Raw genomic sequence first — 27,795 nt, 5'->3', positions numbered from 1 at the left:
CCTACATATGCCCCCTGCCTCACTCCATCCATATCCCCCCTCCATATGCCCCTCCCTCACTCCCTCCATATGCCCCCTGCCTCACTCCATCCATATCCCCCCTCCATATGCCCCTCCCTCACTCCCTCCATATTCCCCTCCCTCATTCCCTCCATATGCCCCTCCCTCACTCCCTCCATATGCCCCTCCCTCACTCCCTCCATATGCCCCCTGCCTCACTCCCTCCATATCCCCTCCCTCACTCCCTCCATATCCCCCTGCCTCAGTCCCTCCATATCCCCGCCTCACTCCCTCCATATGCCCCCTGCCTCACTCCCTCCATATCCCACTCCCTCCATTTGCCCCTCCCTCACTCCCTCCATATGCCCCTCCCTCCATATCCCACTCACTCCCTCCATATGCCTTCCCTCACTCCCTCCATATGCCCCCTGCCACACTCCCTCTGTATGCTCCCTGCCTCACTCCCTCCATATCCCCTCCCTCACTCCCTCCATATCTCACTCCCTCCATATCCCCCCTCCATATGCCACCTCCTTCACTCCCTCTATATGCCCCCTGCCTCACTCCCTCCATATGCCCCCTGCCTCACTCCATTCATTTCCCCCCTCCATATGCCCCCTCCTTCACTCCCTCCATAGGTCCTCTGCCTCACTCCCTTCATATGCCCCTCCCTCATTCCCTCCATATGCCCCTCCTCACTCCCTCCATATGCCCCCTGCCTCATTCCCTACATATGCCCCCACCTCACTCCCTCCATATGCCCCCTGCCTCCCACCCTCCATATCCCCCTCCCTCCATACCCCACTCCCTCACTCCCTCCATATCCCCCTCTCGCACTCCCTCCATATGCCCCCTGCCTCACTCCCTCCATATGCCCCCTGCCTCACTCCCTCCATATACTCCCACCTCACTCCCTCCATATGCCCCCTGCCACACTCCCTCTGTATGCTCTCTGCCTCACTCCCTCCATATCCCCTCCCTCACTCCCTCCATATCTCACTCCCTCCATATCCCCCTCCCTCACTCCCCCCATATGCCCCCTGCCTCACTCCATCCATTTCCCCCCTCCATATGCCCCCTCCTTCACTCCCTCCATATGCCCCCTGCCTCACTCCCTCCATATGCCCCCTGCCTCACTTCATCCATATCCCCCCTCCATATGTCCCTCCCTCCCTCCCTTCATATGCCCCTCCCTCATTCCCTCCATATGCCCCTGCCTCACTCCCTCCATATGCCCCCTGCCTCCCACCCTCCATATCCGCCTCCCTCCATACCCCACTCCCTCACTCCCTCTATATCCCCCTCTTGCACTCCCTCCATATGCCCCCTGCCTCACTCCCTCCATATGCCCCCTGCCTCACTCCCTCCATATACTCCCGCCTCACTCCCTCCATATGCCCCCTGCCACACTCCCTCCATATGCCCCCTGCCTCACTCCATCCATATCCCCCTGCCTCACTCCCCCCATATGCCCCCTGCCTCACTCCATCCATATCCCCCTCCATATGCCACCTCCTTCACTCCCTCCATATGCCCCCTGCCTCACTCCCTCCATATGCCCCCTGCCACACTCCATCCATATCCTCCCTCCATATGCCCCCTCCTTCACTCCCTCCATATGCCCCCTGCCTCACTCCATCCATATCCCCTCCATATGCCCCTCCCTCACTCCCTTCATATGCCCCTCCCTCATTCCTTCCATATGCCCCCCCTCACTCCCTCCATATGCCCCCTGCCTCATTCCCTACATATGCCCCACCTCACTCCCTCCATATGCCCCCTGCCTCCCACCCTCCATATCCCCCTCCCTCCATACCCCACTCCCTCACTCCCTCCATATCCCCCTCTCGCACTGCCTCCATATGCCCCCTGCCTCACTCCCTCCATATACTCCCGCCTCACTCCCTCCATATGCCACCTGCCTCGCTCCCTCCATATCTCACTCCCTCCATATCCCCTCCCTCACTCTCTCCATATCTCACTCCCCCATATGCGCCCTCCTTCACTCCCTCCATATGCCCCCTCCTTCACTCCCTCCATATGCCCCCTCCTTCACTCCCTCCATATCCCCTGCCTCACTCCCTCCATATCCCCCTGCCTCACTCTCTCCATATGCCCCCTGCTTCACTCCCTCCATATGCCCCCTGCCTCACTCCCTCCATATGCCCCCGCCTCACTCCATCCAAATCCCCCCTCCATATCCCCTCCCTCCATATCTCCCTCCCCCATTCCCTCCATATCCCCCTCCCTCATTCCCTCCATATGCCCCAGCCTCAATCCCTCCATATGCCCCTCCCTCACTCCCTCCATATACCCTCTGCCTCACTCCCTCCATATGCCCCCTGCCTCACTCCATCCATATGCCCCCCACCTCACTCCCTCCGTACGCCCCTCCCTCACACCCTCCATATGCCCCCTCCCTCACTCCCTCCATATGCCCCTCCCTCACTCCCTCCATATCCCCCGCCTCACTCCAACCATATCCCCGTCCCTCACTCCCTCCATATCTCACTCCCTCCATAAACCCCCTCCTTCGCTCCCTCCATATGCCCCCTCCTTCACTCCCTCCATATCCCCCTGCCTCACTCCCTCCATATGCCCCCTGCCTCACTCCATCCATATCCCCCCTCAATATGCCCCTCCCTCACTTCCTCCATATACCCCTCCCTCACTCCCTCCATATGCCCCCTGCCTCACTCCCTCCATATGCCCCCACCTCATTCCCTCCATATGCCCCCGCCTCACTCCCTCCATATGCCCCCGCCTCACTCCCTCCAAATGCCCCACACCTCACTCCCGCCATATGCCCCTCCCTCACACCCCCATATGTCCCCTGCCTCATTCCCTCCATATGCCCCCTGCCTCGCTCCCTCCTATCCTCCTGCCTCGCTCTCTCCTTATCCTCCTGCCTCACTCCCTCCATATCCCCCTCCCTCCATACCCCACTCCCTCCATATCCCCGCCTCACTCCCATCATATCCCCCTCCCTCACCCTCCCTATCTCACTCCCTCCCTATACCCCCTCCTTCACTCCCTCCATATGCCCCCTGCCTCACTCCCTCCATATGCCCCCTGCCTCACTCACTCCATATGCCCCCCGCCTCACTCCCTCCATATGCTCCTCCCTCACACCCTCCATATGCCCCCCACCTCACTCCCTCCATATGCCCCTCCCTCACACCCTCCATATGCCCCATGCCTCATTCCCTCCATATGCCCCCTGCCTCGCTCCCTCCATATCCCCCTGCCTCACTCCCTCCATATGCCCCCGCCTCATTCCCCCCATATCCCCTTCCCTACATTTCCCCTTCCTCACTCCCTCCATATGCCCCTCCCTCACTCCCTCCATATGCCCCTCCCACACTCCCTCCATATGCCCCCTGCCTCACTCCCTCCATATGCCCCCTGCCTCACTCCCTCCATATCTCACTCCCTCCATATCCCCCTCCCTCACTCCCTCCATATTACACTCCCTCCATATCCCCTCCCTCACTCTCTCCATATCTCACTCACCCCATATGCCTCCTTCACTCCCTACATATCCCTCTGCCTCACTCCCTCCATATGCCCCCTGCCTCACTCCATCCATATCCCCCCTCCATATGCCCCTCCCTCACTCCCTCCATATGCCCCTCCCTCACTCCCTCCATATGCCCCTCCCTCACTCCCTCCATATGCCCCCTGCCTCACTCCCTCCATATGCCCCTCCCTCACTCCCTCCATATGCCCCTCCCTCACTCCCTCCATGTGCCTCTCCCTCACTCCCTCCATATGCCCCCTGCCTCACTCCCTCCATATGCCCCTCCCTCACTCCCTCCATATGCCCCTCCCTCACTCCCTCCATGTGCCTCTCCCTCACTCCCTCCATGTGCTCCCTGCCTCACCCCCTCCATATGCCCCTCCCTCACTCCCTCCATATGCCTCTCCCTCACTCCCTCCATATGCACCCTGCCTCACTCTCTCCATATGCCCCACCCTCTCTCCCTCCATATGCCCCCTGCCTCATTCCCTCCATATGCCCCTCCCTCACTCCCTCTCCCTGCACCTCTTCCCCTCCACCTCCTGTGGAAAGCGTGTTCTGATAACAGGTCGGTAGAATTGGACTTAATTGATGTGATGCCTACCACAGTCAATAAGCTTGGCCAGAATCGCTACTTACAAGGGATTTTACAACAGCATGGCAGCTCCTTAGTCCACTGCACGCGTAGCCCGTGGAACCTATAGCCCAGTGAGAGTCAGAGCTTTAATGACCACATCAGCTAAAATGCTAAAATGGCCCTCGGCATTTTGCAGAAGCAGAAGTTTACTTGGAGCCACAATGGGAGATGTTGAGCTAGGTGATCAAATTCTTGGTCTTAAAGGAGAAGAGAGGGGCGGAGACGTTCAGGGAGGGAATTCCAGAGCTCAGGGCCCAGGCAGCTGAAGGCACGGCCGCCAATGGTGGAGCGATTAAAATTGGGGATGTGCAAGAGACCAGCATAGAAGGAGCACAGAGATCTGAGAGGGCTGTGGGGCTTAAGGAGATTTCAGATATAGAAAGAATCCAGTTTGAAGATTAGGATCGGGCTGGGGGAGTGGGGCTGGGGAGAAATATGAATTGCCCGTCCAGCAGGAAGAGGGTTAGTTGAGTTATACCAGTGTGTAGTGAAGAGTCACGGGATGATAGCTACATAACATTCACCTTAAGACAGAATTCAGTCATTCTGAACAAATTGACAAGAGCGGAGCAGCACAGACCCTGAACCATCACTGCCACCTACTGGCTGTAAAGGTATAGTAATGTCCAGAGGAGAAAACACACACACCCGCTCCACCCTACCCTCCTCCCAACCCCCTCATCCAGGTGCTTGGAGAACAATAGAACAACAGACTCGTACATTTCTATAGCACTTTTCACCACCTAAAAAGTTAGCAGACAATTCATTTTTGAGGTGTAGTCAATGTATGAAACAAGGCAGCTAATTTGTGCTGCAGCGCCCCCTCAGTACTGACTCTCTGACAGTGCAACACTCCCTCAGTACTGATCCTCTGACAGTGCGGCACTACCTCAGTACTGACCCTCTGACAGTGCAGCACTACCTCAGTACTGATCCTCTGACAGTGCAGCACTCCCTCGGCACTGACCCTCCGACGGTGCGGCGCTCCCTTGGCACTAACCCTCCGACGGTGCGGCGCTCCCTCGGTACTGACCCTCCGACGGTGCGGCGCTCCCTCGGCACTGACCCTCCGACGGTGTGGCGCTCCCTCGGCAGTGACCCTCAGGCAGCACGGCTCGGCGCTCCCTCGGCACTGACCCTTTGACATTGTGGTAGTCCCTCAGTACGGCACTGGGAATGTCAGCCTGGCTTTTGTGGAATGGGATCAAAGGCACAACTTTCTGATTAGAAATAGCACACACTGAGCCGCTGCTGCCTGAACGTTTGCACAGGTTGATTTTAAAGAGGAGACTATAGGGTCAGTTGGGCTGAGTGGTCCTGGGTCATTGCCCTGATTGATGTCAGGATTGAGACCACATGTTCTCTCGGGTGTAATTCGTCTCCTTTTAGGTGGGGTTGTTACTTGTTGGGCTATTTTGGAATTGATAGTAAAACGTCTTTTGGAAGTTGAGGAGTCATTTTTGCATCTTTTATTTTGTGTGTAGGTGCGTAAGCTGGAACAGGAGAACCAGGTTCTGGAGACACGATGGGAACTTCTGCAACAGACAGACACGTACAAATCAAATGCTGATAAAATCATCAACATGTTCTGCAACAAACTGAAGCAGCAGCTGACTGACCTGGAGAGGGAGAGAGACCGCTTGAAGGGGCAGATCACGCAGACAGAGCAAATGGTCGAAGACTTCAAAGGAAAATATGAGGATGAGATTAACTCTCGTACATCACTGGAGAATGAATTTGTTATCCTTAAAAAGGTTGGTAGACAATTCAAGGATCTGACTGCAATAGCCTGGGTGTCCTGTATGCAGCGCTACAGGGAAAGTCCTTCTGTAAGGCTTCACAGGGCTAATAACAGAGAATCAAGTTGCAGATTTCAGTGCCCTGAACTCAGTCTCTGATCTTCAACCTGTGCTCTTGAGCTGGAGCAGAGGCTCCAAGAACAATTATAAATTCACTTTAATTTTTCTTTTAAAGGTAGCTCTCAGGGTCTTAAAAGAAGCATCTGCAGGGCTAGTGGATGCCTTGGTCATAACCAACCCCAGTGGACTGGAAAACTGAAAATGTAACACCTGTATTCAAGAAAGGAGGGAGATAGGAAACAGGGACCAATAGTCCAGTTAGTCTAACATTTGTCATTGAGAAAATGCTGGAATCCATTATTAAGGAGGTAGTAGCAGAACATTTAGAAAATTATAATACATAAATCATAAATCAACATAATTTTATGAAGGAAACCATGTTTAACAAATTTGTTAGAGTTCTTTGAGGATGTAACAAGCTGGGTGGATAATGGGGAACCTGTAGATGTGGTGTATTTGAATTTCCAAAAGGCATTTGATAAGGTGCCAAATAAATTACAGCACAAGATAAGAGTTCATGGTTTTCAAGCTAATAGATTAGGGTGGATAGAGGATTGGTTAATGCACAGGAAGCAGAGTCAGGAGAAATGGGTCGTTTCCAAGTTGGTAAACTGTAACTAGTGGAGCTCTGCAGAGAACAGTGCTGAGGCCTCAACTATTTATGATCTATATTAATGATTTGGGTGAATGGATTGCAGCCAAATTTGCTGATGATACGAACAGAGGTAGGAAAGCAAATTGTGAGGAGGATACAAAGGGTTCACAAAGCGATATAAATAGGTTAAGTGAGTGGGCAAAAAATTGGCAGTTAAAGTATAATGTGGAAAAATGAAACGTTATCCACCTTACATTTGCAGGAAGAATAGAAAAGCAGAATATCACTTAGATGGAGAGAGACTGCAGAATGCTATAGTACAGAGGGATCTGGGTGTCCTTGTACAAGAATCATAGCAAGTGATTCGGAAGACAAATGAAATGTTGGCCTTTATTGCAAGGGGGATGGAATATCAAAGAGGGAAATCTTGCTACAATTGAACAGGGCTTTGATGAGGCCATACTTAGAGTACTGGGTACAGTTTTGGTCTCCTTATTTAAGGAAAGAAATATTTGCATTAGAAGTAGTTCAGAGAAGGTTCACTTGGCTGATTCCTGGGATGAAGGGTTTTGCCTTATGAGGAGAGGTTGAGCAGGTTGGGCTTGTACCCATTGGAGTTTAGAAGAATGAGAGGTGATCTTATTGAAACATATAAGATTCTGAGGGGGCTTGACAGGGCAGATACTGAGAGGGTGTTGTCCCTCGTGGTGGTAATCTAGAACTACAGGACTCAGTTTCAGAGCAAGAGATCTTCTATTTAAGACTAAGATGAGGGGAAATTTCCTCTCTGACGGGTGTCAGTATTTGGAATTTTCTACCCAAAGAACAATGGATGCTGGGTCATTGAATATATTCCAGACCGAGTTAGATCGAGTTTTTGATTGACAGTAGGAAGTTAATTCTTGCACAAAAAAGTGATGCAGAAATATTGGCAACAGAAGCAAGGAGTCTGCTGAAGCAATGGGTCTGGGCTTGGAAGACTGTGCTACTTCACACTAAACACCTACATGTCCTTGTGCCATTCCTCTGTTAAATTTTGAGCCAACCAACTCATCTGCCACTGATCATAGCCCAGAGGAAAAACAATTCAGGCCAGTGATCTTACTTCCCAGTTTTACTGGATTCCATTTTAAGGTATACAAGACCAGTTCAGACCGGGACTCTTATTTCCCAGTTTTTACTGGTTTTTCTCTCTCTGGGAAACAGCGACTGTAACACAAAGGAGCAAAATTACAAAAGTTAGGGTTATACTCACTGGAATTTAAAAAGGTTAATGGGTGATTTGATAGCAGTTTCTTAAGGGGAACAGATAGTGTAGATAGAGAGAAACTACTTGTGCTAGTTTGGGGACTCTAGGACTAGGGATCCTTTCAGGAGTGAAATTAGGAAACACTTCTACACACAAAGGGTGATAGGAGTTTGGAACTGACTTCCAAAAATGCAGTTTATTCATTTTAAGACTGAGATTGATAATTTTTTTATTGAGCATAGGTATTGAGAGGACTGAGGTAAAGGTGGGTATATAGATCAGCAGGAACTCATTGAATAGTGGAGCAGGCTCCAGGAGCAAAAAGGCCTCCGCCTGTTTCCAAGTTCCTATAAGGATCAGGAAGAGTTCATTCTGGATGGGAAAAGGTGGGGTCATGCATATACATTGTGGAAAATTCATGGTAAAACCGGATCCACTGATACTGCCTTATCTTACCTGATTTTACCTTACCTGTTACTGATATCGCTAAAATTGGGGCCAGTTAAACTGGGCAGTGAACTTGCAGATGACATGCCTCACACTAGGTAAAGAATCCAGAGATAGGCCTTGAAGAGGTGAAAACATTTGCTGATTACACTAATTTCAAGATATGGTTAAACTGTGACGATGATAGTTAAAGACGAGAGGATTTAAGCAAATGCAGTTTCATGTTAAAAATGTAAAGTATTGCATTTTGAACAGAATATACTGCAAATAGGAAGAGTTTTGAAAAAGGAAGCACACCGTGAGTGAGTTAGGGGAATAGATTCACAGGTCATAAAGTGTGCTACAAAATTAAATAAGGATAATATTATAGAGTTGATATTAATATAACTTTTCTTAGTGGAAACATTTAACTTTATTTACAAGACAGCAGCAGCTACATGTGTGCATCAAACTCCATAACTAAGAAGTATTGTCTCCTGTAGAGTTTCCCACTCTCTGAACACATTGGTTTACATAGATCATGTGATCTTACAGCACAGGATCATTCTTAAAGCTACAGTCCAATGTTTCCCAAAACTACAATTACTACATTCCTCCCCCTTTAACTTTTATGTACAGTTTGTATTTACAAGGGTATATATCTCATGACATTACAATATTTACAAAGGTCATGAAATTACAAGTTCAGTCTTTCTGGTGGTTTCCTGATCCATGTGGAATGTTGTAGCTCCACAACTTCAGATTCTTTTGTAGGAAACAAACTCTCTGGAACCACATTAACATCAGGAACCTCATTAGGCACAGGCAGTTCAGTGTCTTCCACTCCGACAGAGACATCGGGCATGTCTGTCGTTGACTGAGCAACTTCAACATGAACCACAGGTTCAATAATGGTTACAGGTGAAACATCATTTTGTTGGGGTATCTCCCTTCTTCTTAAACAATCCACATGTTTATGGGTGATTCGGCCCTCCACTTCCACATGGTACAACAATGGTCCAGTCACAGACCTTACTTTACCAGTAACCACTTCGGTCCTCCACTGAAATCCCTTACATATATAGCTTCCCAAACGGTAAATTGTTGCTCATATAACTGTACAAATCATCAGTTGCTTTTTGGTTCCCTTGACTTTTCTCCAACTTCCCCTCCAAATTGGGAAGTATCAGGTTTAGTCTTCTCCGAAGATGACGCCTCATCAGTAATTCTGCAAGTGTTGCTCCTGTTGTAGTTTGGGGGGGGGAGGTGTTGTACTGTAGTGAAATAGGAAATGAGCAAATTTAGTTTCCAGCAAATCATCTGTTAACTTTTTCATTCCCACCTTATAAGTTTGTACTGCTCTTTCTGCCAGTTGGTTTGATGATGGATGGTACGGAGCAGTCTTCACATTGTTGATACCGTTGAGGCTCATAAATCATTGGAACTCAGTGCTACTAAAAGTAGTATCTTTATCTGAGACGATTACCTCTGGCAATCCGTGGATAGTGAAGCTTTGGCATCGTTTTCCTATAGTTAGTGCCTGATGTGGCAACTTTACCTCATAAACGTCTAATCACTCGGAATGAGCATCTATAAACGGTAGAAACGTGGTCCCAAGGAAAGGACCAACATAGTCAATGTGCAGTCGTACCCAGGGCCTACCAAGCCCCTCCCATGGGTGTAAGGGGGTTGCCATGGGCAACATTTGCAGCTGCTGAGATTGCGCATGGTGTTTAACCACCTTCTCGATATCGCCGTCCATCCCCTGCCACCATAGATAACTGGGCACTTTGGTCTTCATGTGGGAGGTTCCTCGATGGGCACTGTGTAGCTCTACTAAAAGTGGTTCCCTTCCCTATAAAGGAACTACTACCCATGAGCCACATAATAGAATACCATCGTGACCTGCTTATCTCATGTCTTTGAAAATTCAAACATGGCTTCAATTCATCAGAGGCTGGTTCCTGGGACCAGCCGTGTAACCCTTGGTCTTTCACTCCAGACAGGACTGGATCATGATTCATCCAGTTTATCATCTGCCTGGCACACACTGGTGAGGAATCCAGCAAGTTCATCACTAATATGAACTCCTGTGGGATTGGGATATGGTCATCGTTCCCTTGCAAAGGCAGGCCACTCAGGGCATTGGCATTGGCTCTATGGATCCTTGGTCTACGTACAAAGGTGTATTCATATGCCACCAAAATTAGGACCTATCTTTGTATTCCTGCAGAGGCTAAGGGTGGAATGGCCTTTTCCTCGCTAAACAGACCCTAAAGTGGTTTGTGGTCTGATAATATTGTGAAATGTCGCCCGTGCACATAGACCAAAAATAATCGACAGACCTTCCTTTTCCATCGGAGAACATCCTTTTGCTGCTGTGGTCAGTGTCCTGGATACATAGCCTATCGGCCTCTCGGTGCTGTCACCCATTCTGTGAGATAGGACCATTCCCACTCCACAGTTAGCACCAATTCCTTTGTCTGGTCATAGTGCACTAACAAATTCACAGCGTGTAAGAGCTGTTTTACTTTCATGAAGGTTTCCTTTTGGGGTGCCTCCCAAAACGAACACTGGTTTTTCTTAGCAGTGAATGCAGAGGGGCCAGAACTGTGGATAAATTTGGTAGAAATCACCCATAATCATTTAGCATCCCTAAAAATGATTTAAGTTCAGAGGTGTTCTTGGGTGCAGGTGCCCCTCTTATTGCCTTAACCTGCTCTTCACCCGGGTGTAACCCGTGGGCATCCACCCAGCGGCCCAAATAAATGACTTAATTTGCTTGAAAAGTTCATTTTTCCACCTTCAGGCACACTCCTGCTTCTATAAATCGTTTCACAGCTTCCTCTAGGTTAGCCAAGTGTTCCTTTTCTGTGAATCCAGTTATCAGTACATCATCTGGATAGACGACAGCCTGAGGTGGTCCCTGTAATAAGCTCTCCATTGTCCTCTGAAAACTGGCACAGGCTGAGGAAACTCCAAAGGGCAGGCGTGTATATTGCTATAACCCTTTTGTGGGTATTTACGGTCATAAATTCCCAGGAGGCATCATCCAGCTCCAGTTGCTGATATACGTGACCAATGTCAAGCTTTGTATACATTGTCCCTTCTACTAGTTTGGCATATAGGTCTTCAATCTTGGGAATAGGTACCTGTCCAGTTTGGCTGCTCTGTTGACCGTTAGTTTATAGTCCCCACAGATCCGGATGGTCTGGTCTAGTTTAAGGATGGGGACTATGGATGCTGCCCACTCTGAGAACTGAACCACTTTTATGAGACCCAGCCTCTCAAACCGGTTCAGCTCAGCGTCAACCTTCTCTCTCAGGGTGTGTGGCACCGGTCTCGCTTTCAAGAAGTGAGGAGCTGTTTCTGGATCCGTGTAAATCTTGGCCTTTAGGCCCTGGATTTTTCCTAGTTCATCTTTGAAGATGGTGTCATTTTTTTTAGCAGCTCTGGCAGTCCCCCTGCTCTCAACTGGAAGATTTTTGGACCGGTTTAATTTAATCTCCTTCAACCTAGAAGGCTTGACCCTTCACCTACCACTATCACTGGTAGCTGTACCAATTGGTGTTTATAATGAGCAGTTGCTCTGATGATACCTTTTGCCTGGATTTCTTCACCTCTGTATGTTTTCAACTTGGCAGATATTTGTCCCAAATTTAATTGTTGACCGTGTTTATTTAAATATCTGAAAGTGTGTTCCCCTGCTACAGTGGCAGAAGCACCCGCGTCTACTTCCATTTTTAAGGGTTTACCATTCACTTACACTGTGACAATAATTGGCTCTGTCTTTCCAACTTCCATGTTGAATAATGAATAAATGTCAGGGTTGGTTGTTTCTGGTCTTCTACACTACAGACTTCATTGGACTTCGATTGTTGTTTGGAGGCCTGTTTGGATCTCACTTTGCAATGTCTCATGTGTCCACTTCCGTGACAGTAACAATAAGACCTTAGTTCTGCAGCAGTTGAAGAATTGAGTATTAACTTAGTCACCCATTAGAAGAAGGATATAGATAAACTTGTACAGAAAGCTCTTAAATCTGGGTCAATGGTGAACCTCAGATGATGAACCAATCTCTGCAGAATTCCCAGCCCCTGATCTTCTCTTGTAGCTACACTTTCTATGTGGCTGGTCCAGGTAAGTTTCTGGGCAAAGGTAACCCCAGGATGTTGATAGAACAAAGAAAAGTACAGCACAGGAACAGGCCCTTCAGCCCTCCAAGCCTGCGCCAATCATATTGCCCGTCAACTAAAATATTTTGCAGTTCCGGGATCCATATCCTTCTATTCCCATCCTATTCACGTATTTGTCAAGCTGCCTCTTAAACACCACTATCGTACCTGCTTCCACCACCTCCTCTGGCAGCAAATTCCAAACACTCACTGCCCTCTGCGTAAAAAACTTGCCCCGCACATCTCCTCTATAGTTTTCTCCTCTCACCTTAAATCTATGTCCCCTAGTAATTGACTCTTCCACCCTGGGGAAAAAAGCTTCTGACGATCTACTCTGTCCATGCCACTCATAATTTTGTAAACTTCTATCAAGTCGCCCCTCAATCTCCGTCGCTCAAGTGAGAACAATCTGAGTTTCTCCAACCTCTCCTCATAGCTAATAACCTCCAGACCAGGCAGCATCCTGGTAAACCTCCTCTCCCCCCTCTCCAATGCCTCCATATCCTTCTGGTAATGTGGTGACCAGAATTGCACACAATATTCCAAGTGTGGCCTAACCAAGGTTCTATACAGCTGCAGCATGACTTCCCAGTTTTTATACTCAATACCCCTGCCAATGAAGGCAAGCATGCCATATGCCTTCCTGACTACCTTATCCACCTGTGTTGTCACTTTCAGTGACCTGTGGACCTGTACACCCAGATCCCTCTGCCCGTCGATGCACTTAAGGGTTCTGCCATTTACTGTATAATTCCTGCCTGTATTAGACCTCCCAAAATGCATTACCTCGCATTTGACCGGATTAAACTCCATCTGCCATTTCTCCGCCCAAATCTCCAACCGATCTATATCCCGTTGTATCCTTTGACAATCCTCTTCACTATCTGCAACTCCTCCAACCTTAGTGACGTCTGCAAACTTACTAATTAGCCCAGTTACATTTTCCTCCAAATCATTTACATATACTACAAACAGCAAAGGTCCCAGCACTGATCCCTGTGGAACTCCACTAGTCACAGCTCTCCATTCAGAAAAGCACCCTTCCACTGCTACCCTCTGTCTTCTATGACCAAGCCAACTCTGTATCCATCTTGCCAGCTCATCTCTGATCCTGTGCGACTTTACCTTCTGTACCAGTCTGCCATGAGGGACCTTGTCAAAGGCCTTACTGAAATCCATGTAAATAACATCCACTGCCCTTCCATTGTCGATCATCTTTGTCACTTCCTCGAAAAACTCAGTCAAGTTAGTGACACACGACCTCCCCTTCACAAAACCATGCTGCCTCTCACTAATACGCCCATTTGCTTCCAAATGGTAGTAAATCCTGTCACGAAGAATCTTCTCCAATAATTTCCCTACCACTGACGTAAGGCTCGCTGGCCTGTAATTTCCTGGATTATCCCTGCTACCCTTCTTAAACAATGGAACAACATTGGCCATTCTCCAATCCTCTGGGACCTCACCCGTAGCCAGTGAGGATACAAAGATTTCTGTCAAGGCCCCAGCAATCTCCTCCTTTGCCTCCCTCAGAACTCTGGGGTGGATCCCATCTGGCCCTGGGGACTTATCCACCTTAATATTCTTCAAGATGCCTAACACCTCTTTTTTGATCTCAACATGATCTAGGCTATCTACACACTCTTCCCTAGACAAATCGACCGCTAAATCCTTCTCTTTGGTGAATACTGATGAGAAGTATTCATTTAGTATCTCTCCCATTTCTTCTGGCTCCACACACAGATTCCCACCTCTGTCCCTGAGTGGGCCTACCCTTTCCCTGGCTACCCTCTTGCTTTTTACATATGTAAAGTAATGACGAAGGTGGGATTCGAACACACGCGTGTGATGAACAATGGATTAGCAGTCCATCACCTTAACCACTCAGCCACCTTGTTAGTGGGGGATTTGGCAGTGGCAATGCCATTGAATGTCTTGGGGAAGTAGCAAGCTTCTTGAGTGTTGTGGGAGCTGCACTCGTCCAGGCAAGTGGGGAGTATTCCATCACACTCCTGACCTATGTAAGTGGTGAAGAGCTTTGGAGACTCAGATGATGAACCAGTCTCTGCAGAATTCCCAGCCTCTGATCTTCCCTTGTAGCCACATTTTCTATGTGGCTGGTCCAGGTAAGTTTCTGGGCAAAGGTAACCCCAGGATGTTGATAGTGGGGGATTTGGCAGTGGCAATGCCATTGAATGTCTTGGGGAAGTAGCAAAGACTCCTTTTGGTGTCATGTAGCAATGTACACACTGAAGTGAGAGGCCAGAGTCAAGCTTGGCACATTCAGATTGAGTGGGTGGTCAAACCTATAGCCCAGGCTAAATACTGGAAAAAGACTGATAGTCCCCAACAAATTGGAAGAGAGATTTCGAGAAGAGTTGCTTTGAATCTTTATGAGAAAGAGGATTGGGGTCTGGATTGATTCGGATGGGGTAGTGAAGGGAGAGCGTGGCTGGATTCTGGCTGGAGTGTGGTGGGGGAGTTTGTGACACGTTCTGAGAGAAGGAAGGGGCCTGATGGGCTGATGGGTCTTTGTCCAGTTCAGATTTCCTGGTATAATGTTAAAAGTTCAAAACAATTCCCTCCTTCACCTAAAGTCTGATTTCCTTTCTCTTGTGATCCCAAAATCACTTTCCCAGGAAGTGGATGATGCCTATTTTCAAAAAGTGGAGCTGGAATCGAAGCTGGAATATCTGACCAATCTGATCGAGTTCCTGAAGCTGCTGTATGCTGAGGTACATCCTTTATCATCCAGTTCAAATCGTTCATTTACATGTGGTCCCAGAAATTGAGAAGGGCCTGTTCCATTGTCACATAAATTTCAAGTCATTTAACAAAAGAACCAGAGGGAGGGATGAGGAGAAATGTATCTCACACGGTGAGTTGTGATCTGGAATATGCTGCCTAAAAGGGTAGTGGAAGCAGGTTCAATAGGAACTTTCAAAAAGGAAAAACATATCTAACCCCGTGCTGTACCTGTCCTGGGAGTGTTTGATGGGGACGGTGTAGAGGGAGCTTTACTCTGTATCTAACCCCGTGCTGTACCTGTCCTGGGAGTGTTTGATGGGGACAGTGTAGAGGGAGCTTTATTCTGTATCTAACCCCGTGCTGTACCTGTCCTGGGAGTGTTTGATGGGGACAGTGTAGAGGGAGCTTTATTCTGTATCTAACCCCGTGCTGTACGTGTCCTGGGAGTGTTTGATGGGGACAGTGTAGAGGGAGATTTACTCTGTATCTAACCCCGTGCTGTACCTGTCCTGGGAGTGTTTGATGGGGACAGTGCAGAGGGAGCATTACCCTCCCTGTCAGTGTAACAATGTGTGAATTAAACTACTAACCAGCATTACGACCAGGATGGGAGGAATGTGCAGTTGATCTAGCCCTGCTGCTCCATAGGTTACACCATTAGTTTAAAAGTTTAATTTACTTACCAATGTGGCCAATTGGTTACCTCCACCACTGGCATCCAGAATAAAAGAGACTTTAACTAGGCTTCTTTCAATAGACAACAAACCTATTGGCTTATTATAAAATCCATCTTGTCAAATAGAAAGGCAAAGCATATCAACATCCAGTGTGGAATATGAAAATATACTAAATACTCTTTCGAGATACCCTAAGTCTCTCTCTCGCGCACACACACACACATACACGAACACACGTACACACACACACATACACGCACACACATACACACACACGCATATGCAGGTACACGCACACACATACACACACACGCATATGCAGGTACACGCACACATACACACACAAAACAATGAAATAAAAATTGAAATGGATGAATTTGGCCAAAGCTTAAGAGCCAATGTCCAAAGGCAAAGGATAGACGGTGGAGTTCTTGAAAAGGGGTCCGGGCTGTATGGTTGGTCTATCAGCACTGATCCACGAAACAATCAGTGACTCTGGTAATGCCTTCCAGGCAGACTCATGGGATACTCGAGGATACTCTATTTCAGCATGTAGAGCACTTCAGGAGCAGCTTGTATTCACTTCCAGCTGTGGACTGGCTCTGGGCTGCAAAAAGGCTGCTGTTTTCCTTCTCAAGCAGTTTTTCCTTCACTCCTCAAAACAAAACCAAAATCCACTGTAAAACACAGTCTTCCAAGCATGGCATTTTTTCCAGAGCCATCAAACCCATGTGAACCCTTTTGTATACCTTGAAACCTTGAAACAGAACCTGTGTCTCAGAATCACAGAATCAGAATCACAGAATCACATTGCAGAAGAGACCCTTCAGCCCATCGAGTCTGTACTGACACTTGAGAAACACCTGACCTACCTAGCTAATCCCATTTACCAGCACTTGGCCCATAGCCTTGAATGTTATGACGTGCCAAGTGCTGATCCAGGTACTTTTTAAAGGACGTGAGGCAACCCGCCTCCACCACCCTCCCAGGCAGTGCATTCCAGACCGTCACCACCCTCTGGGTAAAAACGTTTGTCCTCACATCCCCCCTAAACCTCCTGCCCCTCACCTTGAACTTATGTCCCCTTGTGACTGCCCCTTCAACTAAGGGGAACAGCTGCTCCCGATCCACCATGTCCATGCCCCTCATAATCTTGCACACTTCAATCAGGTCGCCCCTCAGTCTTCTCTGCTCAAACAAAATCAACCCAAGCCTCCCCAATCTCTCTTCATAACTTAAATGTTTCATCCCAAGCAACATCCTGGTGAATCTCCTCTGCACCCCCACCAGTGCAATCACATCCTTCCTATAATGTGGCGACCAGAACTGCACACAGTACTCCAGCTGTGGCCTCACCAAGGTTCTATACAACTCCAACATGACCTCCCTACTTTTGTAACCTATGCCTCGATTGATAAAGGCAAGTGTCCCATATGCCTTTTTCACCACCCCACTAACATGCCCCTCCCTCTTCAGAGATCTATGGACACACACGCCAAGGTCCCTTTGTTCCTCAGAACTTCCTAGTGTCATGCCATTCATTGACTACTTCCTTGTCAAATTACTCCTTCCAAAGTGTATCACCTCACACTTTTCAGGGTTAAATTCCATTAACTGCCCATTTGACCATCCCGTCTATAGTTTCCTGTAGCCCAAGACACTCAACCTCACTGTTAACCACCCGGCCAATCTTTGTGTCGTCTGCAAACTTACTAATACCACCCCCCACATAGTCATCTATGTCGTTTATATAAATGACAAATAATAGAGGACTGAGGACAGATCCCTGTGGTATGCCACTGGACACTGGCTTCTAGTCACTAAAGCATCCTTCTGTCATCACCCTCTGTCTCCTACAACTAAGCCAATTTTGAATCCACCTTATCAAATTACCCTGTATCCCATGTGCATTTGCCTTCTTTATAAGTCTCCCATGTGGGACCTTGTCAAAGGCTTTGCTGAAATTCATATAAACTACATCAACTACACTAACCTCATCTACACACCTGGTCATCTCCTGAAAAAATTCAATCAAATGTGTTAGGCATGACCTCCCTCTGACAAAGCCATGCTGACTATCCCTGATCAAACCTTGCCTCTCCAATTGGAGATAGATACTCTCCTTCAGAATTTTGTCCAATAGTTTCCCTACCACTGACGTGAGACTCACTGGCCAGTAGTCAAATGGTTTCAAGTTTTTTTTAAATTACTCTTTCTTGTAAAAGGATGCTTTTTCCAGGAATAGCTATCAGAGTCCTGCATTAGAAACATAGAAAATAGGATGAGAAATAGATCATTCGGCCCTTCGAGCCTGCTCCACTATTTAATATAATCATGGCTGATCCTCTATCTCAACGCCATACTCCTGCCCTCTCCCCATACCTTTGGACACCTTTAGAATCTAGAAATCTATCTATTTCCTTCTTAAATATATTCAGTGACTTGGCCTCTACAGCTTCTGTGGTAGAGAATTCCACAGGTTCACCACCCTCTGAGTGAAGACGTTTCTCCTCATCTCAGTTCTAAATGGTCTACCCTGTATCCTGAGACTGTGACCCCTTGTTCTAGACACTCCCCGCAGCCAGAGGAAACATCGTCCCTGCATCCGGACTGTCCATCCCTGTCCGAATTTTATATGTTTGAATGAGATCCCCTCATTCTTCTAAACTCCAGTGAATATAGGCCCAGTCAGTCCAATATCTCCTCATACAACAATCCTGCCATCCCAGGAATCAGTCTGGTGAATCTTCACTGCACTCCCTCTATGGTAAGGAGACCAAAACTGCACACAATACTCCAGGTGTGGTCTCACCAAGACCCTGTACAGCTGCAGTAAGACATCCTTGCTCCTGTACTCAAGTCCTCTCACAATGAAGGCCAACATACCATTTACCTTCTTAACTGCTTGCTGCACCCACATGCTTGCTTTCAGTGATTGGTGTACAAGGACACCCAGGTCCCTTTGTACATCAACATTTCCCAATCAATCACCATTTAAATAATACTCTGCCATTCTGTTTCTCCTGCCAAAGTGGATAACTTCACACTTATCCAAGTTATACTGCATCTGGCCACTCACTCAACCTAAATTGCTTGGAAGCCTCTTAACATGCTCCTCATCGCTCACATTCCCACCAAGTTTCGTGTCCCTTTAAGGAACAGTATCTTTTTAAAACACCAATTCTTCCAGAATGTGCTTAGTCCTTGAAGTTGAACTATTTTGTGTGATTAAAGTGTTTGTGACAGCGGTGAGGATCTAACAGGCTGTGACATGTGTTGTTACAGGAAATCCAGGAGCTTCAGTCACAGGTTCAGAGTACAGCCGTCACCCTGAAAGTCAACAACAGCCGCCAACTGGACATGAAACAAATGATTGAAGACATGAAGCGGCAGCATGCTGAAATTGCAGCTCGGAACAAGGCTGAAGCTGAGACCTGGTACCAGAATAAGGTAGAGCCCCACTGTCCATTAACACGTAGCTAAAATTAGAACCAGAATTTCCTATTGCTCCTCTTCCTCTCAGCAAGAAGAGAAGCATTTATATAGCGCCTTTCACAACCTCAGGACACCCTGAAACACGTTACAATCGATCAAATACTTTGTGGTCACTCAGTCTTTGATAGCCCATCACTCTTGCTGTGATTCACTCACGTTTTCACCAATAATCCATCTCGCTGTTGTCACTCAGTGTCTCTCACTATCCCCATTGAAAGTGAAACACACAAGGGTGTCAGACAGGGCAATATGGTGTTGCTGATATCGATTCTGCTTGTTCACAGTTATTGGAACTAGAGAATGACAAAAGCAGACAGAACGCTGAGCTCAGAAATGCAAAGAATGAGTTTGCTGACCTCACACGCTACCTACAAAAGATGCGGTCTGACGCTGATGGACTTCAGAACCAGGTATGAATTTGACTCTTAGAACAGTATCTAACAGGTGAAGGCAAGTCAGATCCTGCAGCTCAACAATAATACTGCACCCCAACCAGAATCCTCTCTCTATAACTTGGTACATCAGGAGTTAGATACAAAGTAATTCTCTGAAAGTATGAATCCTAAATTAATAATCCTGTCCTGGGAGTGTTTGATGGGGACGGTGTAGAGGAAGCTTTACTCTGTATCTAATCCCGTGCTGTACCTGTCCTGGGAGTGTTTGATGGGTTTAGTGTAGAGGGAGCTTTACTCTGTATCTAACCCCGTGCTGTACCTGTCCTGGGAGTGTTTGATGGGGACAGTGTAGAGGGAGCTTTACTCTGTATCTAACCCCGTGCTGTACCTGTCCTGGGAGTGTTTGATTGGGACAGTGTAGAGGGAGTTTTACTCTGTATCTAACCCCATGCTGTACCTGCCCTGGGAGTGTTTGATGGGGACGGTGTAGAGAGAGCTTTACTCTGTATCTATCCCCGTGCTGTACCTGTCCTGGGAGTGTTTGATGGGGACAGTGTAGAGGGAGCTTTACTCTGTATCTAACCCCGTGCTGTACCTGTCCTGGGAGTGTTTGATTGGGACAGTGTAGAGGGAGATTTACTCTGTATCTAACCCTGTGCTGTACCTGTCCTGGGAGTGTTTGATGGGGACAGTGTAGAGGAGCTTTACTCAGTATCTGACCCCGTGCTGTACCTGCCCTGGGAGTGTTTGATGGGGACAGTGTAGAGGGAGCTTTAGTCCCTTAACCCTACTTTGAGAAGTCCAGGACTGCTCCATAGCAACATTTTGACATAGAGATGTATCGCAGAAAATTGGCCCTAAATTTTCCCGTGTAACAGTAAACTGTTCTTTTTTCTAACATGTAAAAACTTGATCCTGATTCTTGATTCTGGAAATTATTCCTGAATCAAGTCAAAAATTACCAAATCATCTTGTGTAGAACAGCAACAAACCTGAAACACTACCGTGTGTTAGGGGTTGCAAAATTTGAGCAGACAGAATCCTCATAGTGTCATCACATGATGGGCCATCCCTACTCTCCTGCTATTGGTTGCCTGACATGTCAATCTTCACAGTGTACCACCTTCCCACAGCTGATTGGACAGCCAACAGTTTCTTCCCTGTGTAATTGGATGATTCTTGACTGTCAGTGAAACAATCTCACTCTGAGCCAATCGCCAACATTTTCAAGAATAGTCAAAAATGTTCAGTGGAAAAGGGGGAAAAAACTCTATTTCTCGTGGTTTAAAGGTAAGGAAAAAATTGCAGGGCGATTGATGAAAGAGCGGGTTGGATGGGTGAGGGGGAGTGGAACTAATTTGATAGCTTTTTCAAAGAGCCAGCACATCATGATGGGCAGAACAGCCTCTTTCTGCACTGTGTGATTCTTTGACTTTTAATTTGCTCAGATCCATATCTGGGAAATTAATCTCCGATTCCTGAATAGTCCTGGCCAGTCCTGGAGGATTGGCCACCCTCTAATGAACCATTTTCCCACAGCGTGCCTCAATGGAGTCTAATATTGGGGAAGCGGAGGAACGTGGACAGATTGCCATCAACGAGGCCAAGAACCGTATCAACCAATTGCAGGAGAGTCTCCGTAAGGCGAATACAGATATGGCTGAACAGATGCGTGAACATCAGGAACTGCTGAACTCCACAATGGCACTGGACATGGAGATCGCCACCTACAGAAAATTACTGGATGGCGAGGAGGAGAGGTAAATGCAACATAGAAGCAGTAAATGTTAACCAAAAGTCCCCTTCAAACACAGTCCATCTCTAGTAGCAAGTGGCCAGAATCATCAGCACCAACTTATTTGCCCCTGTTCAGGTGTTCTCTGTTGGAAGAGGTTATTAATTGACTCGCTAGTCAAAAACAACTTTGATTTCTATAACGCTCTGGCCTAGTGGTATTGTCACTCACTAGTAATCCAGAGACCCAGGGTAATGCTCTGGGGACCAGGGTTTGAATCCTATCTCATCAGATGGTGAAATTTGAATTCAATTAAAAAGAAATCTGCAATTAAAAGTCTGACAATGACCATGAAACCATTGTCGATTGTCATAAAAACCCATCTGGTTCACAAGCCTCCTTTAGGGAAGGAAATCTGCTGCTCTAGCCTACCTGAGACTCCAGACCCGCTGAAATGTGGTTGACTCTTAAATGCCCTCTGAACAAGGGCAATTAGGGATGGGCAATAAATGCTGGCCTAGCCAGCAGTGCCCACATCCCGTGAGCAAATTTTAAAAATTACCTCTAGAACATCCCAACGAGCTTTACAGCCAAAGAAGAACTTTAGTTGATCATAGTTACTGTTGTCAATGTAGAAAATACATTTGCTAATTTATATACAGTGAGATCCTGTAAACAACACCAAAGTAATATGTAATGTTTTTTAAGTCAATGTTGCTTAATTATTGTCTGGGATGCAATGGAGAACCTCCCCAGAATACTTTTCTTTCGATAAGATTAAGCAATCCTAAAGACCACTGATCTGATGAGCCAGCTTCCTCCAGTGAAGTGCAGGATGCAGGGAGCACATGAGAGAACACTGGGCCAGAACTCGGTGACTCAGCAAGGTGCCTGACATTGTGTGGGTCAGAGGTCACATGTAGAGCAGACTGAGTAAGATTGCCAGGTTTCATTCCCTGAAAGACCAGTTCTGTTTTGACAATACTGTTTCTGTCTTTTCTGATACCAACCCACAAATGATCAGATTTGACCCATTAAATTTCACAAGTTGTCCTGGATCTGAACTCTAGTTTTATCCATTGAAGGATAGAGTACAAAACAGGAACGTTATGCTGAACCTTTTTATAAAGCTCCGGTTAGGGCCTAACTAGAGTATTGTGCCCAATTCTGGTCACCGCACTTTAGGAAAGACGTGAGGGTCCTTGAGAGGGTGTAGAGGAGATTTACCAGACAGCTCCAGGGATGAGGGAATTTTAGCAACAGGGTTAGGTTGGAGAAGCTGGGATTGTTCTCCTTGGAGCGAAGGAGATTGAGGGGAGATTTGATAGAGGGGGACAAGATTATGACAGGATTGGATAAGGTAGACAAAGAAAAGCTGTTCCCATTGGCTGACGGTTCAGGGACAAGGAGGACACAGATTTAAGGTTTTGGGCAAAATATGCAAGGAGGGAACTGAGGAAAAACAATTTTATGTAGCGAGTGGTAATGATCTGGAACTCGCTATCTGCGAGGGTAGTAAAATCAGAGACGATGAAGGGAAATAAAATTGCAGAGCTGTGGAAATTGAGCAGGGAAACAGGACCGACTGGATTGCTCTACAGAGAGCCAGCATGGATTCAATGGGCCAAATGGCCACATTCTGTGCCAAAATGACTCTGACTCGCAGTTTCCCCCACCAACTGTTGCTAAGCTACTGAATCACGTTGGGATAGCCTCTGATGGAGCATCAATTTCATACAGTCCAATCATTTAAATTACCACAAATCAGTCCAACTACATAAGCAATAGATCCAGAGCACTAACTATCCCGAGATGTATTGTTACAGTCCAATCGCTGATTGTAAATTCCTAAACACCACTGTTATATATCATTGTGTTTTATTGATTCTGTTGCAGAGATGGAGCTCCAGCCAGTGGAACCGTTACTCGAGTGGTCAGCTCATCAGCTGTTCCAAAGGGAACCATGGTCAGGACAAGATCCAAATACAGTAAGAGGAGAATATTCTATCCGAGTTCTCAAATGTGTGAAATGAAAGAGAGAGATCTGATCGAGGTCTTCAGAATAATGAAGAGATTGAAAAGATTTGGATGAAGAGAAAATATTTCCTCTTGTGTGGGAGACAGGAACTTGCAGTCATTTAATAAAATACTATTGCAAAGACACCATATTACAAAAATACAGGGAGGCATTGGAGAAAGTGCAGAAGAGACTTACTAGAACGATGCTAGAATTGATATTATTCCTATTAGGAAAGATTAAACAGACTGGAGCTCAGAAAAGAGAAGGCTGGGAGGTGACCTAATAGAGAGCTTTAAAATGACGGAGGGTTCAATAGTATAGAAGTGGAGTAGATGTTTCCACTTGTGGGAGGAGAGTAAAACCAGAGGCCATAAATATAAGGCTGATAAATCCAATCGGGAATTCAGGTGAAACTTCTTCACCCAGAGAGTGGGGAGAATGTGGAACTCACTCCCACAGGGAGTAGTGAGATGAATAGTATAGATGCATTTAAGGGGAAGCTGGATAAACACATGAGGGAGAAAGGAACAGGGAGAGGGTAGGGGGAGGAAAGGGATTGGGCTGGGGGAGTAGGGAGAGAGTCCTTATTAATATGATCATTGGAGTTTACAAGAATGAAAGGTGACCTTTTATAAATAAAGCTCCTGAGGAAATTCCCCTTGTGGGGAATCTAGAACTAGGGGGCACAGTTTCAAAATAAAGGGCCTCCCATTTAAGATGAAGATGAGGAGAAATTTCTTCTCTCAGAGGGTTGGTGGTGTTTGGAATTCTCTCGCCCAGCGAGAAGTGGAGGCTGGGTCGTTGAATACATTCCAGGCTGAGTTAGACAGATTTTTGATTGACAAGGGAGTCAAGGGTTATGTGGGGCAGGCAGGAAAGTAGAGTTGAGGCCACAATCAGATCAGCCACGACCTTATTGAATGGCAGAGCAGGCTCGATGGGCCAAATGGCCTCCTGCTCCTATTTCTGAAGAGTTTATGACTTTAAAGATTTGGAATAATCTCCATTTGAACTGTTTCTAGTTATACCAGAACTAACCTTAAAATAACTCAATGTCCCATCAAACAAGCTTGAGGCTGACATGTCCATATATCTACTGAGGTCACCGCCATCATCTGAAAATCCCATGATGCAGCAGTAACGTAGTTGTTGACTAATCGTCACAATGAATCCCTATCAATTCACCTATATCAAAACCAGAGGAAAACCATTGGTGGAAAGCTTTGGGAGATATAAGTCCAAATGGTGAAAGTCCATTAGAAAAGCTTACAGACTAACCTGTAGCTCGTAAGGAAGACCAATTCAAGGTTATAATCACACTTAATTCAAAACAAGCCGAGTCTTGAGCCGACTGCTTGACCACTCAAGGATGCAGCAGGTGACCCTTCACCTTTGGGGCTTGAGCCATAGTCCAGGCGATGGGAATGGTCAGTCTGCTGCCTGCAGGATTCCCAATGTGAAATGATGTTTGGACAGTGTCAGCCCAGTTTCCATTAGCAAAAAGTTAGCTCCAGTTCAACTCCAGTTAACGTTTCCTCTCTGATAAGGGGTAGGAAGGTGAGGGATAAAGAAACTTGTAAAGTAGTGAAAGAAACTGGGTGATTTATCTCTATCTATGAAGAAACCAGCTCCTTTAATAAGCAAAATTCTGTTTCTTTTTTGTTTTGAAGTGTCTTAAATTCACTCGGTCACCGAGGATGGTTTGAGAGGGAAGGAAACAGGAATCTATTCTTCTCTAACCAAACAGCCTATCACTGGCTGCTTCACCTGTGAAGATGCTCCCTCCAGGTCATCAGGACAAATGAACAACAGACCTGGACAGGCGACAGCAAACAATCTTTTTCTTGTTTGGAACTAGGTTTTAATTCTCTTTCAGTAAAAGATCTAATGTTGAATAAACTCTGTTTCACTGATCACTCATTATCATATCTCTGACTGCCTCTTTTATTTAACCTTACTCTGCTCAACTCTCTGAACTCTGCCCTCCCCCTCACCTGATCTCTAAATAGCGTCCCACACACTCCCTCCCTCGTCCCACACACTGTCTGGTGCTGAAACCATGACTCGCCACATCAGATCCAACTCACAATCATTGTTACCTAGGGCCTCAAACTGTGGGACTCCTCCTCTCACTCACTCCCCTCAAACTGTGGGACTCGTCCCCTCCCTTATCCTATCCTACCTCCACTGGTCTGTATAAAACACATGCACAGTGTCACCTTTTGAATATTGCGTTATTTACCTCAACTTCATGGGTATTTAATCCAGACTTTCTGGTAATGCTGCACTATGGGCCTCATCCCTTCATTTAGGTTTTTTGTAAAGAAGTTGATGATGAAATGTTTCCTGACAGGGGAATAATATTTATCATTGTTGGTGGGTGTTGTGTAATAAAGAATTCAAACAACACTCTCTCTGGTTCTCAATTAAGTGTCAGAGTTAACATTCACAGTGTGAAGATGGCACATCCTTACAAGGAGGGACCTTCACTGGGAGCCTGTGCTTGTATCCAGAGAATTGTTCCTCAGTTCTCTGTCTGACCATGTTCCCAAATCCACCCCAGCTGGAACAAGGATCAAACCCTATGCTATTGGCACCAATCTGATCCACACCAGCCATCCAGGCCCCCAAGTAGCTTGAGTTGCTGTGGAAACATACACTTTTACATACATGTTGTAGTCTGGAGCTATGGATAGTGATGGGAGAGGCTCTAGCATTCTTCCCATCATATCGCCAACCAGGAATCTCTCCCGCTCTTACCACCTGACACTGGCATGAGTTGGACGAATTTGCAGTTTGATACTCAACTGTTCTCTGGCCGTCGAGTCCTGGAGTGGGACGTGAACCCAGAGTTTCTAGCTCAGAGGCAGGGACACTACCCACTGCGCTGCAAGACCTCCCAGCTGGAGAGTGAAGCCTCACCAGTGTTGTTGTCTCAGCTGGGTGGGTGTCCAGTTCACCCTTTAACTAGGCAGAATGGCCAAAATGCAACCAGAACCTTCCCCAGTTGTATACCCTTGAGGTGGGTGACTCAGCTGCAATCCCACAACCCTCCCCCCACCCCCGAATCCCAGTGGCAACAAGGCACATCCCAAATTCTGCTCCCCCACCTCCCCCTGAATGATCTGCCCAGTTTCCCCACCCTGATGCCCAACTGGGCACCAGGATTGTGATCCTGGGCTTGTGCTCACTGGCGTCCTCTAGTGTTGACCCTGTCCGGTGGGCTTGATCCCAGGGTCCTGGTGGCTTCCAGCACTATTACAGGGGAATCTCATGCGCCCATTGGCCTCACGCTGCTGGAAAAACTGGGGGGTCGTGCAGAGCTGCCCCCCACCCCCCCCCCTCCACCTTCCACAGGAAACGAGGTCCCTGCCCCTTTCTGCCCCCGGGTGAAGTCATTGAAAAGTTAAGTTGGTGCATCTGCTCCCCCAGCACAGTTACCAGAGGTTCCTGAATGTGGTCAGGAGCTGCCACTTTCTACATCGCCAGCAGAGGGAGACCGTGAGAAACTATTTTGCACCAGATCCGAATCATGTGATTTTCAGATCCAATGTGAACATTCTGAAACAAAAACAGAATTACCTGGAAAGACTCAGCAGGTCTGGCAGCATCGGCGGAGAAGAAAAGAGTTGACGTTTCGACTCCTCATGACTCTTCCACAGAACTGTCGAAGGGTCATGAGGACTCGAAACGTCAACTCTTTTCTTCTCCGCCGATGCTGCCAGACCTGCTGAGTTTTTCCAGGTCATTCTGTTTTTGTTTTGGATTTCCAGCATCCGCAGTTTTTTTGTTTTTATCTCTGTGAACATTCTGAATCTAATTAGGGCCCCTTGGATTCTGGGACCCTTGTCCTCAGTAAAACGCTCTGCCAGTGCTGACAGTTTAACCAGCCCCTTGTGTTGGGAAAACCATTCGTTCCTGGAGGTGTTGCAGAAACAACCAGAGCCACAACAGATTTGGAGCTATTCCCAGTTTGCTCTCCCGCGCTCCTGATTGGACCAGGATTGGTCCCTTAGCTTGATGCTAATGGTAGAGAACATAAGAACACAATAAATAGAAGCAGGAGTTGACCATTCAGCCCATCGAGCCTGCTCCGCCATCCAATATAATCATGGCTGATCTTTGGCTTCAACTCCATTTTCCCACCTGCTCCCCATTTCCCTTAATTCCCCGAGAGACCACAAAGCTGTCCATCCCAGCCGGAAAGGTACTCAACGATGGAGTATCCACAACCCTGTGGGGTAGAGAATTCCAAAATTCACAA

At 47.2% G+C, this 27,795-nt stretch overlaps 1 protein-coding gene across 2 annotated transcripts in view; it reads left to right on the top strand.

Moving 5' to 3' along the window:
• Nucleotides 1–25,451, top strand: part of LOC121284626 (keratin, type II cytoskeletal 8-like) — a 70,742-nt gene extending 45,291 nt beyond the window's left edge. The window contains exons 2-8 of one of the 2 annotated variants that reach the window (XM_041200145.1): nucleotides 5,642–5,911; nucleotides 15,101–15,196; nucleotides 19,172–19,336; nucleotides 19,666–19,791; nucleotides 21,316–21,536; nucleotides 23,408–23,499; nucleotides 25,202–25,451. In XM_041200145.1, the coding sequence (XP_041056079.1) occupies nucleotides 5,642–5,911; nucleotides 15,101–15,196; nucleotides 19,172–19,336; nucleotides 19,666–19,791; nucleotides 21,316–21,536; nucleotides 23,408–23,499; nucleotides 25,202–25,209 (978 nt within the window). In that variant the 3' untranslated portion in view covers nucleotides 25,210–25,451. Of the gene's footprint in view, nucleotides 1–5,641; nucleotides 5,912–15,100; nucleotides 15,197–19,171; nucleotides 19,337–19,665; nucleotides 19,792–21,315; nucleotides 21,541–23,407; nucleotides 23,500–25,201 lie in introns of those variants that run through there. The other variant, XM_041200147.1, reaches the window with a different exon arrangement.
• The last annotated feature ends 2,344 nt before the right edge of the window (nucleotides 25,452–27,795 follow it).

This window comes from Carcharodon carcharias, chromosome 12, assembly GCF_017639515.1.
Source record: "Carcharodon carcharias isolate sCarCar2 chromosome 12, sCarCar2.pri, whole genome shotgun sequence".
NCBI lineage: Eukaryota > Metazoa > Chordata > Chondrichthyes > Lamniformes > Lamnidae > Carcharodon > Carcharodon carcharias.
This window is presented reverse-complemented; position numbering and strand designations above follow the sequence as displayed.